At 46.7% G+C, this 14,993-nt stretch overlaps 1 protein-coding gene across 2 annotated transcripts; it reads left to right on the top strand.

Moving 5' to 3' along the window:
• The first annotated feature begins 668 nt into the window (after positions 1-668).
• On the top strand, positions 669-7,313 carry LOC118620987 (SLA class II histocompatibility antigen, DQ haplotype D alpha chain-like). Of its 2 annotated transcripts, XM_036248138.1 has the most exons (6): positions 690-803; positions 3,332-3,731; positions 4,009-4,257; positions 4,687-4,968; positions 5,200-5,358; positions 5,506-7,313. In XM_036248138.1, the coding sequence occupies exons 2-5, from the start codon at positions 3,686-3,688 to the stop codon at positions 5,349-5,351; spliced, it is 729 nt and encodes a 242-aa protein (XP_036104031.1). In that variant the 5' UTR covers positions 690-803; positions 3,332-3,685; the 3' UTR covers positions 5,352-5,358; positions 5,506-7,313. The 2 variants fall into 2 exon arrangements, with proteins under 2 accessions (XP_036104030.1, XP_036104031.1); XM_036248137.1 differs by lacking the exon at positions 3,332-3,731 and having other exon boundaries at positions 669-803; positions 5,506-7,312.
• The last annotated feature ends 7,680 nt before the right edge of the window (positions 7,314-14,993 follow it).

Consider the following 14,993-nt stretch of genomic DNA (forward strand, 5'->3'; position numbering starts at 1 on the left):
CAGCGCTGACCGCAGCCTGCGGAGTCCTGGGCGCGGACCCTCAGCAGCGAGGCGGGGCGCCCACTGCCCCCAGCACGAGCTCCGTCCTCCTGTGCCCGGCAAACCCTGGAGCTGTCCAGAGCACGAGAAGGAACTTTCCAGCAGGATTTATGTACCGAGAAAGGCCAAGTACGCCTTGGCTACCGTCAGCAGAGACCCTTTGGTGTGAGCGGGTCCCCTAAAATGTGGAGGAGTCCAGGTGCGTCATGGGAGCCAAAGGAAAGACCTCTGACCCACACATGGAGACCAGGGAATGGGGAGGGCGCTGGGCGGAGGGAGGAGGATCCGCCGGGAGAAACCTTGGCGGCTGTACCCCAGAACATCCCGAGGGACACAGGTTAGTGACACCTCAGCTCTCCGCGTGGCTGCTCCGGATCCCCACCGCTCTCCCCACCAGCAGGCGCACAGGACAGGAGACCCTGATTCACGCCTCCCCCTGGTGGAGAGCATCCCTGTCCCCTCCAGCGGGGCTGCGTCACCCACCGGGAAGTCCCCATCCCGCCGGCCTCCCAGCACAAGCTCTTCAGCCGGCAACTGCGGTGTCATCACAGGGGCGTTCTCTGATTGGCCAGAACCGGATCTGGGGGGTTGGGTTTGGGTGATTTCAGGTCATTCTCAGCTGGGTCCTCACCATTGCTCTACAACTCAGAACAGCACCTGCTGGGACCACCTTGAGAAGAGGATGATCCTAAACAGAGCTGGGATCTGGGGGGCCCTCGCCCTGACCGCCATCATGAGTCGCTGTGGAGGTGAAGACATTGTGGGTGAGTTCACCGCTGAGCCCTGTGGGGACAAGACGTGGGAAACAGAATCGGAGGGTAAACAGGTAGAGGCTGGCATAGACATGGTAGAGATTCCTCACAGACTTTCTCAATATTGAGTAGATCCAACTATTATGGTCCTTACTTGTTTTTGAAACCAGAGTCCGGACCTATTCTCTGTGCCACCCGCCACCCCGGACTCATCCCGGTTCTGACCCTGGACCTGGGTGCGGCTGCAGTGCTCTGTGGGTGACCGCCTCGCACAGCAGGGGCTGGTGCTCACCAGTGGATGTTTTGTTACTAAAATCCATGAACTATTGCTCCCAAGTTTTTCTGAACAATTTTGGAGTTCTTTATGTATTCATCCTGTAGTTTATGTTGGGGTAAAGAGTTTCATGAGTTATGTGTACTGTGTGGACATGAAGAAGGGTTCCTTGCTTTGTCTGTGATTTGCGTACACTTGCACGCTGGGAACTGGAGCGGGTGGGGGTGCAGCACCAGGGAATGCCTTAGACAGCCATTCCCACGTGGTCCTCAATCTCAGTGACAGTACGTGTCACCTCACAGAAATCAAGGGAAACAGGAATGTGCACATGCTCCCCAAGGGGAAGAGAAACGGAGGTTAATCTTCAACGGTTTATAAACCACGGCTGCGCCATTCTTGGTTTGGTAGTGAGCGTTTCTCCTGCACTTCCCTGTCAGAGTCCCTCCGGGTGCCCTGCTCAGGCTCCACGTCCCATCACCACAGGGGCACTGGGCCAGGGGCCTGAGAGCCTGTGGGGCCCCAGGAACATGTTTTACTTTCTTTAAGAATTAGAAGAGAAAATGAACTTTTAGGGTAGAAGAAAAGATTTTAATTTAGCCTGGATTATATTCTGCATTATATTTGTCTTTATACCAGTATGGTCCTAAAATGTGACTTTTTAATATTTTTATGGAAAATAAAGACCCCGCCTAAGCAGTAGTGCTTGGGGCTCACAAGTCATAATGCGGCAGGGTCACCGCTGAGTCTAACTCCCACAGGGTTCTGCCACCTTTTGTTATAATGTGTCAGCGTGATAACCAGAGACGCGCAGCCAAATTGTAAAGGAGCACTTTATTCTCGCCCGCGGACTGAGGAGGGCCTAGTCTCCCCTCAGATCAGCAGCCCCGATACTTCTTGCTAGTCCGATTTTAAAGACAGAAGCCCCATCCTCCTAATCCCTCTGAGGACCTGTACAATAGTGGGTGTGACACTGATTACAGAAGTGGAAATTAGCATTATTCACCCGGCTCACCAGTGCCTGCAAATACCTGCAAATACCAATACTGGAAACTGCTAATGCCTCCCAACACGTGGGGCAACTCTAATCTTAGGCACAATTCCTTTACTTCTAGGGGTAATTAACCTACTATTGGAAAAATATCGAGGAAGGTCCACTGATGATAAAAATGGAGTCATTTAGTCGCCTCAGCCAAGAGGCCGACATAAGAATGGAATCCAGTCGCCTCAGCCTCGGGCCCAGGTCACTTTGTGCCTGTGAGTCTTCCCCAAAGTCTGCCATCCTGGGGAACGCAGCTGACCCTGGATGCACAGTGTGAGCACCCGAGCTCAGTGCTGGGGGTTCCCACAGGCTGCCCGCCCCAGGGGTGCTGGGTTGGCCTTGCAGACAGCCTGGTGCCCAGGAGCAGGCCCCTGCTGAGCAGGACAGTGGGCCAGAGGCTGAAGCTGTGAAGGGAGCCCGTCCAGCTGCCCCGCAGCGCGGCTGTTCCAGCAGCCGTGTGCCTGCCGCCGGGCCCTGCAGATGCAGGAGCAGACACGCATCTGTGCCTGCAAATGGAGTCGAGAAGATTCACTACAAGGACTGGGAGCCTTCGAGGGGGCCTTTGAAGTGACCAAGGGGGTGGTACTGGGTCGGGTGAGGATAAACGTGCAGAGAAGGATGTAGCCTGGAGGGTTGGAGATCGTAATGTGGTCAAAAATACGCTTACTGAGAGGACTTAGCGAGGGAGTTGGTAACTAAGCAGAAAGTTCCAGAGTGAGTTGGAGGTGTCCAGGAAATCCTAAAGGATAATTTCAGGGAGAAAAACAGATCCTTATAAAGACCAAGGAACATGAAAGGGTGATATCACTTGGTTTGATTGGCAGATGAGGTATTTGTGGGAGACATAGCACAGTACCCCACGTCGGCTCCTCACCCACCTGACTCTCCCTGTTCAACAAGCTCCTTGGTGGCAGAAACCAGGCACGATCTGGGTTTTACTCCTCAGTCCTCACAATGCTCAGGAAGGGAGGGGGGGAGGGAGGAGGAAACGGGAAAAGCCCAGACAAGTGTCCATCAGGCTCCCTGGGCGGAGCTGTGTGGGCTGCCTCTGCTCTGGGCCCGCAGGTCACTGTCCATTCTGGCGGGGCCAGACTTTACCTCGAGTCCTCCACACATGTCCCTGCTGAGTCTGAAAGGAGAAGTTTAGTAATGTCCTTCAAGAAAAACAAGAGGGGTGGCAAATAACAGAAATGCAAAATCTAATAATGTTTTTATTTTTTATTGCAGAGAAATCAGATGTTTTTCTCTAAGGGTCACCACTGTTACAGAAGCAGAGACCTTAGAAGAATTGCTTACTTTTTATGTACTTTGTAATATTGTCACTGTCCTTATCATACCCTTTCATATACTCTTAAAGAGTTAAAGGAAACTCTTTTAAAATAATTATCTCATGTGTGCTTTAACTTGGTTTAAAAATAAAAGGAGGAAGGAGTCCATGTATACAAAATGTTGTTCTGAGCCAGTCCTGAGGGAGAGGATCCACAATGAATGTGTTCTTAACTGATGAAGAAATTAAGTGAGAGAGAAAACGTATGAAGCAGATGGAGGTGACCTGAGTCTCTGGGACAGAAAGCTAATGCCATGGTCATTCGTTCGTTCCCTGTTTCATCCTGTGACAGTGTTCATGGTAAGCCCACGGGGCCAGGCGCCGAGCCGGCCGCAGGGACAGCAGTCAACAAGCCTGTGGAGCCTGCTCTTGTGCAGCGGTGTTGGCGTGGGAAGGCAGGCTGCAGGCCCACAGGACAGCCACGGGGACCGGGTGGCCACTGGGCGTTGTGTCTGCAGACTGTGCCCGAGGTGGAGCCCATGGTGTGTGAAAGCCAGTTTCGCTGTCACTTGGTTTAATAAGGTCTTTTTCTCTCCCTGTGTTTCCCACCTCCCTGCCCTCCACCCTCCCTCATCAGCTGACCACGTTGCCAACTATGGCGTAAACTTCTACCAGACCTACGGTTCCTCTGGACAGTACACTCATGAATTCGATGGAGACGAGGAGTTCTACGTGGACCTGAATAAGAAGGAGACTGTGTGGCAGCTGCCTGTGTTTAGTGAATTTAGAAGGTTTGACCCCCAGGGTGCACTGAGAAACATTGCTACAGGGAAACACTACCTGGACATCATGATTAAACGCTCCAACTCCACCGCTGCGGTCAATAGTATGTGTTCACCAATCTGTCTCTCCTAAATCTGCCCCTCTTACCAGGCCTCACTCCCTTCTTCCCTCGGGTAGAACCTTCACTACTCTACAAAACTCTCTCCTTTCCGAGGAGTCCCCAGATCTGCTCATGGTAATTGCTGAACCCTCATTTTCTCCTTTTTTACGAATCACATACTCCCATGTAATATAAAGATCCTTGCTCCCATATTGTCATCCTCAGACCCTGCAAGGACTGGTCCCACAGACACCCTAACTTAGCAGCAGACCCACAGAGGGCACAGGATGGCGAGCAGGCAGTCACAGCAGGAGGGAAACTAGCTGATCCACTAACCGATGGGGAAAAGGGAGGAGGCCCCTCCAGGTGCCATCGGAACCTCAGGGCAGAGCTACTCGAGATGCTAATGCCAGTGCTGTTTCCTCACCGTAGAGGTTCCTGAGGTGACCGTGTTCCCCAAGTCTCCCGTGATGCTGGGTGAGCCCAACACCCTCACCTGTGCCGTGGACAACATCTTCCCTCCTGTGATCAACATCACATGGCTGAGCAATGGGCACGCAGTCACAGAGGGTGTTTCCGAAACCAGCTTCCTGTCCAAAAGTGATCATTCCTTCCTCAAGTTCAGTTACCTCACCTTCCTCCCGTCCGCTGAGGACGTTTACGACTGCAAGGTGGAGCACTGGGGCCTGGACCAGCCGCTGCTGAAGCACTGGGGTGCGTGTGAGCTCCGCGCTCCGGGCCTTCTTTAATCCGGCAGGTCAGAGCGTCCTGCCTGCGACCCCGAACTCCCATGAACCTGAAACTAACACTTCAAGGATGTCCCACGAGAGACTGCACTCTCTTCCTATGCCCCATGCCCCATGTCTTTGCAGAACCCCCTCCCCACCCCGCCCGTGTACACGCACAGGGGCTCTGTACGCTGACCCCACACCCTCCCGTTCACAGAGCCCGAGATTCCGGCCCCCATGTCAGAGCTGACGGAGACTGTGGTCTGCGCGCTGGGGCTGGCCGTGGGCCTCGTGGGCATCGTGGTGGGCACCGTCCTCATCATCCAGGGCCTGCGCCCAGGTGGCGCCTCCAGACAAGGGCCCTTATGAAGGGGAGGTGAGTATTCAGATTTATAAAAGCAGGAGGAGGGAAAGTGGGAAGGTTGTGGGCACGACTGTGGTTGAAAAGTTGTAGAATTGGGGAACAGCCTAAGGGCAGCACGGGGCCCCAGGACGCATGCACCTCACAGCTGTCTTGTTGCAGGTGCCCACCCGCAAGAGCAGAGGAGTGGACGGGCTCGGCGACCAGCGCTGCTTTCTGTCCAAGGTCCCCAAGTTCCTTCTCTCTTCCCGCAGCCCTCCTCCCCCTTCTCCGTGACTAAAGGCGCCGTGTCCCCCTCAGACCTCACACACCTCTCGGAATTCTCCCCCAAACTCCTGAATTTTTTTCCCAAGTGTTACCTGTTGTGGGATTCCTGGGTTATTCCCTCAGTTACTTGGTCCTCAGTGACCCTGAACCAGTATCTCCATATAAGAATAAACCCCCTTCACCGGGTCTTTACTGAAGGGGTCTCCTGTTGTTTATCTCAGGACTGACTAGGACCCTGGCCCCTATGCTTCAGCCCATTTAATCTCATTTCCCAGGTCATGATTTATGCCCAGTAACACAAAAGAAATCAGGTACAGTCTGATGATGTTTTGATATCTTAGCTGAGGTTAATATTTCTCTCTTCCTTGTGTTCCCAGCTTTGGCCACCCCCCCCCCCCCCCCAATTCAGGCATCGATGAAAGTAATATATACCTTCTGTCCTTGGTGGAAATTTGTTATAGGGGAAATATGAAAGCCAGGAAATTAATCTGCATTTATTTTAATAGAGCTGTTAAAAGTTATGACAGAGAAATAAGTTACTAGAAAGAAATTTTGAATTTCAAAAGTAACAGTAGTAAGTACTTTTCCCCAAACTTTAAATTTGTGAAGAAGTAATGATAGTAAAAGCTTTTTTGTCCCCTCCTCACCCTGGAGGTCAGAGTGCTCCAGGCAGAGGAAGCGGGTCAGGAGAGCATTAGAGCAGACAGTAGTGCAGGTACCCGAGGACCGAACACTTTGTCCTTACTGGGGTAGTGACAGACGGAGAGGGTGGGGTAGGAACCGCAGGCACACTTCGGGGCCCTGGATCACAGGGGCAGCTTGCCTCACCCCCTGGGTGAAGTCCTGCCGGGTAACCACGTGGGTTTTCCTGTGCCACCCTGGCGTGTCCGGGACGGGGTGACGATGGCTGCAGGGTGGTCCTGGCAGTGAGCCCAGTCAGGCTCTCTGAATGCCATGTGTCCCTGTGAGCCCTGGGGGCCGCAGAACAGCCCACTGTCCCCAGCCCTGTTCTCCTCCTCTCCGGGCTACGGAAAGCACGGCCTGTGAGGGAAATCGCGGGGGTGGGGGACACAGCACGGTTGGGATCATGCAGCTGTGGGTGCGGATCCTCCCCTAGATTCGCTGTCTCCAGTGGAAACCCTCCAGGGTGAAGGATCACTGGGGGGTGCGCTGGCTCTCCTGGGGGTGCCCAACACTTCACGAGGGGATGTGGCCTGACTGGGAGTCGTTGCGCCTTTGAAGTTGTCCTCAGCCCGTCGCCTCAGCTTTCCGCTCTGCAGTCCCCCGATCCGCACGGGCACCCAGGACGCCATCGCGGGGGAGCTGCCGAAGGCTGAGGCTGCCGCTCTGCAGTCCCCGATCCGCACGGGCACCCAGATGCCATCGCGGGGGAGCTGCCGAAGGCTGAGGCTGCCGTCCGTGTAGGCCTCAGGGAGCTCCAGTGTAACGGGGGTAAAAGTAACATGATCATCGATAAAGCGTAGTTCCGTACAAAGAAACCTAAGTCGGAATCCAGGACTCTGTACCTCAGAGCTAGGATTTTAAACTCTGTAACCCTGGGTAAAGCAGCTAACATTTCTGTGCCTTGTTTTTCTCATCCGTACGTGGGAGCAATAGTACTTTCCTTGCAGAGTTATTGACAGAATTGAGTAACTTGATATATGGGCAGTGCCTTATACATAGTATACAAATAAATAAGAAACCATTGCTAGTTATACTCATCATTGATAAATTTATTTTTTATTTTTTAGTGTTTCAATTTCAGTTGACATATAATATTACTTTCAGGTGTACAACAGAGTGATTAGACATTTATATAACTTATGAAGTGATCACCCCCCATAAATCTAGTACCAGCTTAGCACCATACATAGTCATTATAATGTTATTCCCTATGCTGTGTTTTATATCCCCATGACTGTTTTTATAACTGGAATTTTTTACATTTTAATCCCTTCTTTTTATCACCTGTCCACCCAACCCCCTCCTCTCTGGCAGCCATCAGTCTGTTTCCTGTATCTGTGAATTTATTTCTACTTTGTTTGTTCATTTTTTCAGTTCATTAAATTCCACATATAAGTGAAATCATATGATATTTGCCTTTTTCTGTCTGTGACATTTCATTTAGCATAATACCCTCAGGTCCATCCATGTTGTCACAAATGGCAAGATTTCATTCTTTTTACGACTGAGTAATATTCCGTGTGTATATGTACCAGATCTTTTTTATCAAAAAATTTTAAGTAGATCATATTACATGAAAAGCACTTTTGTTTTCCTGAGCCCTTTAATAATTTCAGAGGTACAAACGTAGAGCTATGGATGAATTTTCTTTCATGTGTTAACTGGAGGATTTTCTCTGTCTCTCTAGACAGGAGAGGCTGAGATTGGGTTGGGCTGAGCAAGGAGATGGGGTAGGCAGTGGTTCTCAACCTTCCTAATGTCGCGACCCTTTAATACAGTTCCTCATGTTGTGGTGACCCCCAACTATAAAATTATTTCCGTTGCTACTTCATAACTGTAATTTTCCTACTGTTATGTCTTAGGCAACCCCTGTGAAAGGGTCATTCGACTCCCAAAGGGGTCATAACCCACAGGTTGAGAACTGCTGTTAGAGCAACCAGTGACGTATCAGTGATGAAGGGGTTGCTTAGAGACCTGATACAGAAAGAAGTTGTAATATTTGACCTTGAGTTTTTACTTTAATGAAAAATACATTCCCTCCTTAGGAGGTAGAGAAGATTCAAGGATAAAGGCTATCTGTGAGGTAGAAGTAAGAGAGTAATTAAATAATGCAGACAAGGAATCAGTACCTGCAGGGAATCTGAAGCAGAGGTGACCACGACAATGTAGGTAACAGCACAGAGAATGTTTAGGGCAGTGAAGATACCCTGGATGACATCATAATGCTGGACACATATTATGCATTTGTTCAAACCCATGGAATGTACAACATAAAGGGTGAACCCTAATGTAAACTGTGGACTTGGGGTGATAGTGACGGTTCAAGGTAAGGGCTTTAGTCGTCACAAAGGCACCACACTGGTAGGGGTGTTGGTACTGGGAGGCTGTGCGTGGTGAGGCAGAGGCTGTATGGAATCTCTGTGCCTTCCACTCATTTTTGTTGTGAACCTAAAACTGCTCTAAAATAAAGTATATTAAAAAGAGATCAGGAGGTATGATCCCAGATATAGAAAATAAAAATTTTAGTATAAAACCACATAAGTCACCTGAAAATACACAAATATGCCGAGAAGTTTTGGCAACAGGATTTTGAACAAATTTCAATGATTTATAAGGTAAGAACCCAGAATTTTGGAGGTGGTGTGTGGGTTGTTGTAATATAAGAATTATATTGAAGGGGAGAGTGGGAAGGATGGTGTCAATGGGGGAAAAAAGAGGCACATCTGTAATCCTTTCAACAACGAAGAGAAAAAAGAATTATGTTGAGCCCTGACTGGTGTGAATCGGGTGGAGCGTTGTCCCATGCACCAAAAGGTGGCAGGTTCAATTTCCGGTCAGGGAACATACCTAGGTTGTGGTTTGATCCCGGATAAGGGTGCATAGGGGAGGCAGCGAATTGATCTCTCGATATCTCTCTCTCCTCTCTCCCTTCCCCTCTCCCTAAAAAAACAAAAAAAAATCAATAAACATATCCTCCAGTAAGAATGATAATGAATAACGTTATGACCAGGGTCCCAGAAATACACAAATGCTGCCCTGCTCAGACTCCTTCCCTGTGAAGTACTGAGAAACGCAAACTCATGGTAGCTGCATTTTATTCAAGGGATTCATTCATAAAGTTTTCATAAAATTTTTAAATAACACAATTAAAATTAATCTTAAAAATAACAGCACACGGCCCTGGCTGGTTTGGCTCAGCGGTGAGAGCATCAGCCTACAGACCAGAGTCCAGGTTCGGTTCTCACTAAGGGCATGTACCTCGGTTGCAGTGTGTCCCTGGCCCCGGTTGGGGTCGTGTGGGTGGCAGCCACTCGATGTGTCTCTCATACCTCAGTGTTTCTCTCTCTCTCTCCCTCCCTCTCTCCCTCCTGCTCTATCTGAAGATAAGTGCGAGAATGTCTTTGGGTGAGGATTAAAAAAGAGAGAGAGAGAGAGAGAGAGAAAGGAGAAACTGTACATTAAAAAAGAAAAAAGGAAACATATAACCAAATGCTAGGCTTTGTTTTGATTCATATTCAAACAAAACATCTGTTAAAAATTTCTCATTTTTGTAATAATGTGTGGTGATTGATGTTAACTAGACCTATTGTGATTATTTTACAGTATATACGAATATCGAATCATTATGTTGTACAGCTGAAACTAATGTAATGTTATATGTCAATTATACCTCAATTAAAAATAAAATAAATAAACTAAAAAATCTCAATCTAAAATAAATAAATAGAAAACTGGCAACATGGCCTAGTATAAGGCACAATTAATGTATAGTTGTTTCTCCAATAGGAATGATAGACAAGAACAGTCCAAACACCCTGTCACCTGGTGCTGTGTATGGGCAGCTGGCCGGCGTGGAAGGGGCACTGTGCCGTCATGAGGGACACCAGCACCTCAGAGTCTGCAGGACACAGCTGTCCGGAGGAGCCAGGAAGCCATGCCCCTCCCCCCTCTAGGATACACGTGCCATAGGAAGTGGCTTCTAAAACTTCCCTTGTTCTGCGTGAGAACAGCGGGATGCTTGGTGAGCATCAGCAAGGCTTCAGGTGTGGAATTCCAGCTGAACCGTGACGCCATCTCCTCGTGACTAAGTCCACTGTGGTCAGAGCACTGTGCTTTAGTTCTGAGAGCTGTAGACCAGTTCCATTGCTCTGAGCCACACATCCCATAAGCAGGAGATCGGTGACGTAAAAACGGCGCAGAATAGAAAAGGGAGAAAGCACACAGATGTCTGTCTATAAGTACTTTAAGAAGTTTGACTTAATCTTGGGGTCATAGAAATTTACTTCAGAAATTAACTTTCCTTTGTGTTTGACACTTTTTTCCAGCTTTATTGAGGTGTAATTAAAAAATAAAAATTATATAAATTTTGCATGGTACTCAAGGTCCACCCATGTTATTGCAAATAGCTGTATTTCATCATTTTTTATGGCTAAGTAGTATTCCATTATATACGTACATATATATATACCACATCTTCTTTATCCAATCACCCACTGAAGACACTTGGGTTTTCCACATCTTGGCTACTGTACACAATGCTACAATGAGTTGTACAACATGAGACTTTATTTTGAAATGCATTTCTTCACCATAACATTAAATAGAAAATATGTGATAGGAAGAGAAGGCAGGTGTTGAATGTCAGGTACAATGAAGAGAGGTCTGGTTTTTTGCTCACAAGAATATTTTCCAACATACACAAAAGTAGAGAGAATAGTATAATGAACCACCATGTACTCATCACCCAACTTTAACAAAACAGAGAAAATAGTTTACTTTTTAGTATACATTCTGCCACTGAAACTTTTTATGCTCTCTTAAAAATAGAAAATCCAAGAACTTTTGACCTATGATACTCGGTAAATAAAGGGTTCTAGATCCAATCTCGTTTAGTTGGCCTCGGACTTTCACAGGGAAAAAGGGGAAATACCTGAAAAAGAGGTGCTTAGAGCCCGAGGAGCTGCAAAGTAAGCAAGTGCCTGGTGGCCTGGCCTGCTTGCGAGCCCGCACCGAGCCTGGGGTGAGAGCTGCGGTAACCCTGCAGCTGGTCTACGGCACAGGTGGGAGGAAAAGAAAATGGGGGGCAGGGAAGGCAAGGAACGGACGGAAGCAAAGGAACTGGAAATAGGAGAGAGAGTTGAGAAAGAGGGAGAACAAATAATACGTGATGTGAAACGATACTAAGTGTTACCGGACAGGTACCGCCCGGGCGGGTCAGCCTCAGGCGGCCTGTAGTGTGTGGGATCTTGACTTCGTGTAGGAAAGATTTCACGAGTCCACATGGGCTTGAACAGGTGTTTGTTAGTGCTGGGGGCAGAGCAGCAGAGGAAGGGATTGGGGTAGAAGAAACCACGGGAGAACCCAGGCTGTGCTCTGCTCTGGCTCCTGGAAACGTCGGGGGCGGGGTTGCTGAACCCACTGGGAAGTCAGAGGAAAGGGGCTTTGGAGACAGGGTCCGGGTGGGCTGGGGTCAAGCTACTGCTGAACACTGCTCCCCTGGTTGCCAGTCTCGTGGGGACCCTTAGAAATAAGAAGTTCATGCCCGGGAAGGGGCCTGGGCGTGCTCTGCAGGGAGCCTGCATTGGTCTTTGTCCTCAGGGCTTTTTGTCCTTTTCTGCAGGTGAGAATTTTAGAGCAGAGCGTGAGTAGATATTCTTCAGCTTTCCAGATGCACTTTTAATATGCTAGGCATCCAAATGAGCATATAGGGGAGTTTGGGATTATTCTTTGTTCTGTTTTACTTTATCATATCTCTGTCTGGCTTTTTGTTATTTGTTCCCCAACTTCCTCAGTCCCTGGGCTTAGAGGGCCGAATAGCATGAACTGGGTCTTTGTTCTCTGTGTTCCCAGCCAGGGTGAGTTGAGCTGTGTGCTCTCTGGTTAGGGAGGAGGGTATAGACCATCTGCTCTCACGGTCCTTGGCTGGGGAAGGTAAAGTCTTGCAGTTCACAAGCTGGCTGTAAATTGCCCGAACTGTGTGGCCTTGCTTCATTTTCTTGTCTCAGTTTCCCCATTCCACTTGCCCAGGGAGTTTTCTAGCGTCTCACTATCCTGCCTCACTACGTATTCAACAAAGGCCTGAACTTTATTTTTTATTTTATTTATTTATTTATCCTCACTAGAGGACATTTTTGCATTCACCTTCAGATAGAGCAGGAGGAAGAGAGGAAGGAAGAGAGAGAGAGAGAAACATTGACGTGAGAGAGACACATCATGTGGTTGCCACCCACACGATCCCAACCAGGGCCGGGGACAAACTGCAACCGAGGTACATGCCCTTAGCGGAAACTGAACCCGGGTCTCTCTGGTCTGCGGGCCAACGTTCTAACCGCTGAGCCAAATCGGCCAGGGCAAAGGCATGAACTTTAGAATCTAGTCCCAGCTCTGTCACTCATCAGTTCTGTGTCTGTGAGTATATCTCTGAAACTCTCTAAGTCTCAGTTTCATCATCTGCAAAACAGTGCAACTAGTACTTATTCAGAAGGGATATCATCAATATCAGATTAACAGAATATAGTAGTCCTCCTTGTCCAAAGTTTAGCTTTCCATAATGTCAGTTAGCCTTGGTCAGCCATGATCTAAAAATACCAAATGGAAAATTCCAGAAATAAACAATTTATATGGTTTAAGTTGCACACTATTCTAAGTAGTATAATAAAATCTCACACTGCGTGCCCCTTGCATAAGGGCAGACTGCTACAAAGGGTATAAAAAACAATTCTTGTGAGAAATCAGAAAAACTGAATATTGAATGTACTAAGGAATTATTTATCTAGTTTTAGGTGTGGTGTGATGTTTTTGTTTCTAACAAATCATTATATCTTAGATTTCGTAATAAAATATTTAAGAATGAAATAATATGATGCCTAAAGTTATCTTCAAAGTAATCCAATGTGCAGGTAAGATTAAGTGAATAGGTTTACAAAATTTCCCATGAACTGATCATTGTTAAAGCTGGACTGTTGATATAGGAACTATTCTCACTATATGTAGTTGAAATTTTCCTAACACAAAGTTGTAGTGTTCTTTTACGTATTCCGGGAAAGACAAAAAACAGTCACAGAAGCATTCAATTAGAAGTTATAATGGTTTTTAAAGTTTTCTTTTTCTTCTTTTTTTTTAATCACACTTAGCCCTGAGTATTCAAATGCTACTCTGAACCAGAGATTGAGCCCACAACCTGGGCATGTGCCCTGACTGGGAATCGAACTGGCAACCTTTCAGTGCACGAGACGATGTCCAGCCAATTGAGCCACACTGGCCAGGGCAAGCCCCAAACTTTATTAATATATTTTCTAATTCAAACAATAATGCAAAAATGGTCATTGCGTACCAGTGTAGAAGTCTACCAACTATGTTCTAAGTGTATTAAATTAATGTGAAAACAGATACTTCTTAAAAAAAAAAAAAACTTCCACAGCAGTGAGGGGAAATATAAACATGTGAAATAATTCCACAAACATATAATTACAAACTAAATGATTTATAAAGGAAAAAAGACAAAATAACATGAGAGAGGAACCAGGAACCAGGTATAATTTGACGAAGTTTAAAGGAGAGTCGAAGAAATGCATCTCCTGGTGAAATAAAAGGCATGTGAACGATGAGGCTTAAGGGGGCAGAGCAAATGTTTGAGAAAACCTTCCAATATGAAAGAGAAGGTGAGAATAAAATAAAATGAAAATCATCACAAATTTGGTAGAAAAAGTGTATGTAAGAGCAAACAAGTTATTAAAGTCTTTCTAATTAGACTTCTTAGTAATGAAAAGATATTGCATCTATAAGAGTAATAATAGGGAACTAAAAGTTGAAAAATTTAATAGCAAGTCTGGAAAATTAAATCAAGAAAATCTCCCTAAAAGAAAAAATGTAATATATGATAGAAAAATATAAAACAGGAATAGACCAAGGAAGTCCAACATCAAGTTAACAGAACTAGGGGAAAAAAAGGAAGAGAGAAAATCACCACAATAAATAATAAGAAAAAATTTCCAGCTATAAAGGACTTAATTCTTTACATAAAATGGTACTGTCAAATATTTAGCAAAATTAATTTTAAAAGACTCATCATTTTTAAAATTTCAGAACCTCAAGGGTTAAAAGAAGATTATAAAATATCTCAAAGAGAAAAAAATAAAACAAACTGAACAGAGAAAAAAATCAGACTGCCAGATACTTCCATTGTTAAGAAAATGAGAAAAGCCAAAAAGTTCTAAAAGAAAATTATTTTCTATTGTAAATGTACACCTTTTCAAATCTACAATCAGGCATGAAGACAGAATAAAATTACTGATACCTCATGTTGCAAGAGGGAGAGGACAGGAAGGGTAGTGATGCCAATGCCTCCATGTTTCAAGAAGACATTTTAAGAGACATCGGCCATACTTAAAGGAAGAAAACACAAAAATATGTTTAAATTACAAAGAGAAACTGAAAGAAGAATTATGTAAGATAACTCATGAGTTAAAGCAGGATTTTAGACGTTAGGCTGTTACGCATTCACAAAAAGTTCTCACCCTAACCCCAGGGAGTTCTGAAGCTGCAAGAGCCCTTCAGAGCTGGCCCAAGGCCGGGCGGCTCAGGGCCTTGCTAGCCCCACACTGAGCCGTCACGGGAGATAAGTTTCCCCTGGGAAGTGGGGTGAAACTGGGTGAGGTGGCCATCCTCACCTACGGTAATTCCACAGGAGGGCTAACAGC

Source organism: Molossus molossus, unplaced genomic scaffold (assembly GCF_014108415.1).
Source record: "Molossus molossus isolate mMolMol1 unplaced genomic scaffold, mMolMol1.p scaffold_m16_p_8, whole genome shotgun sequence".
Classification (NCBI taxonomy): domain Eukaryota; kingdom Metazoa; phylum Chordata; class Mammalia; order Chiroptera; family Molossidae; genus Molossus; species Molossus molossus.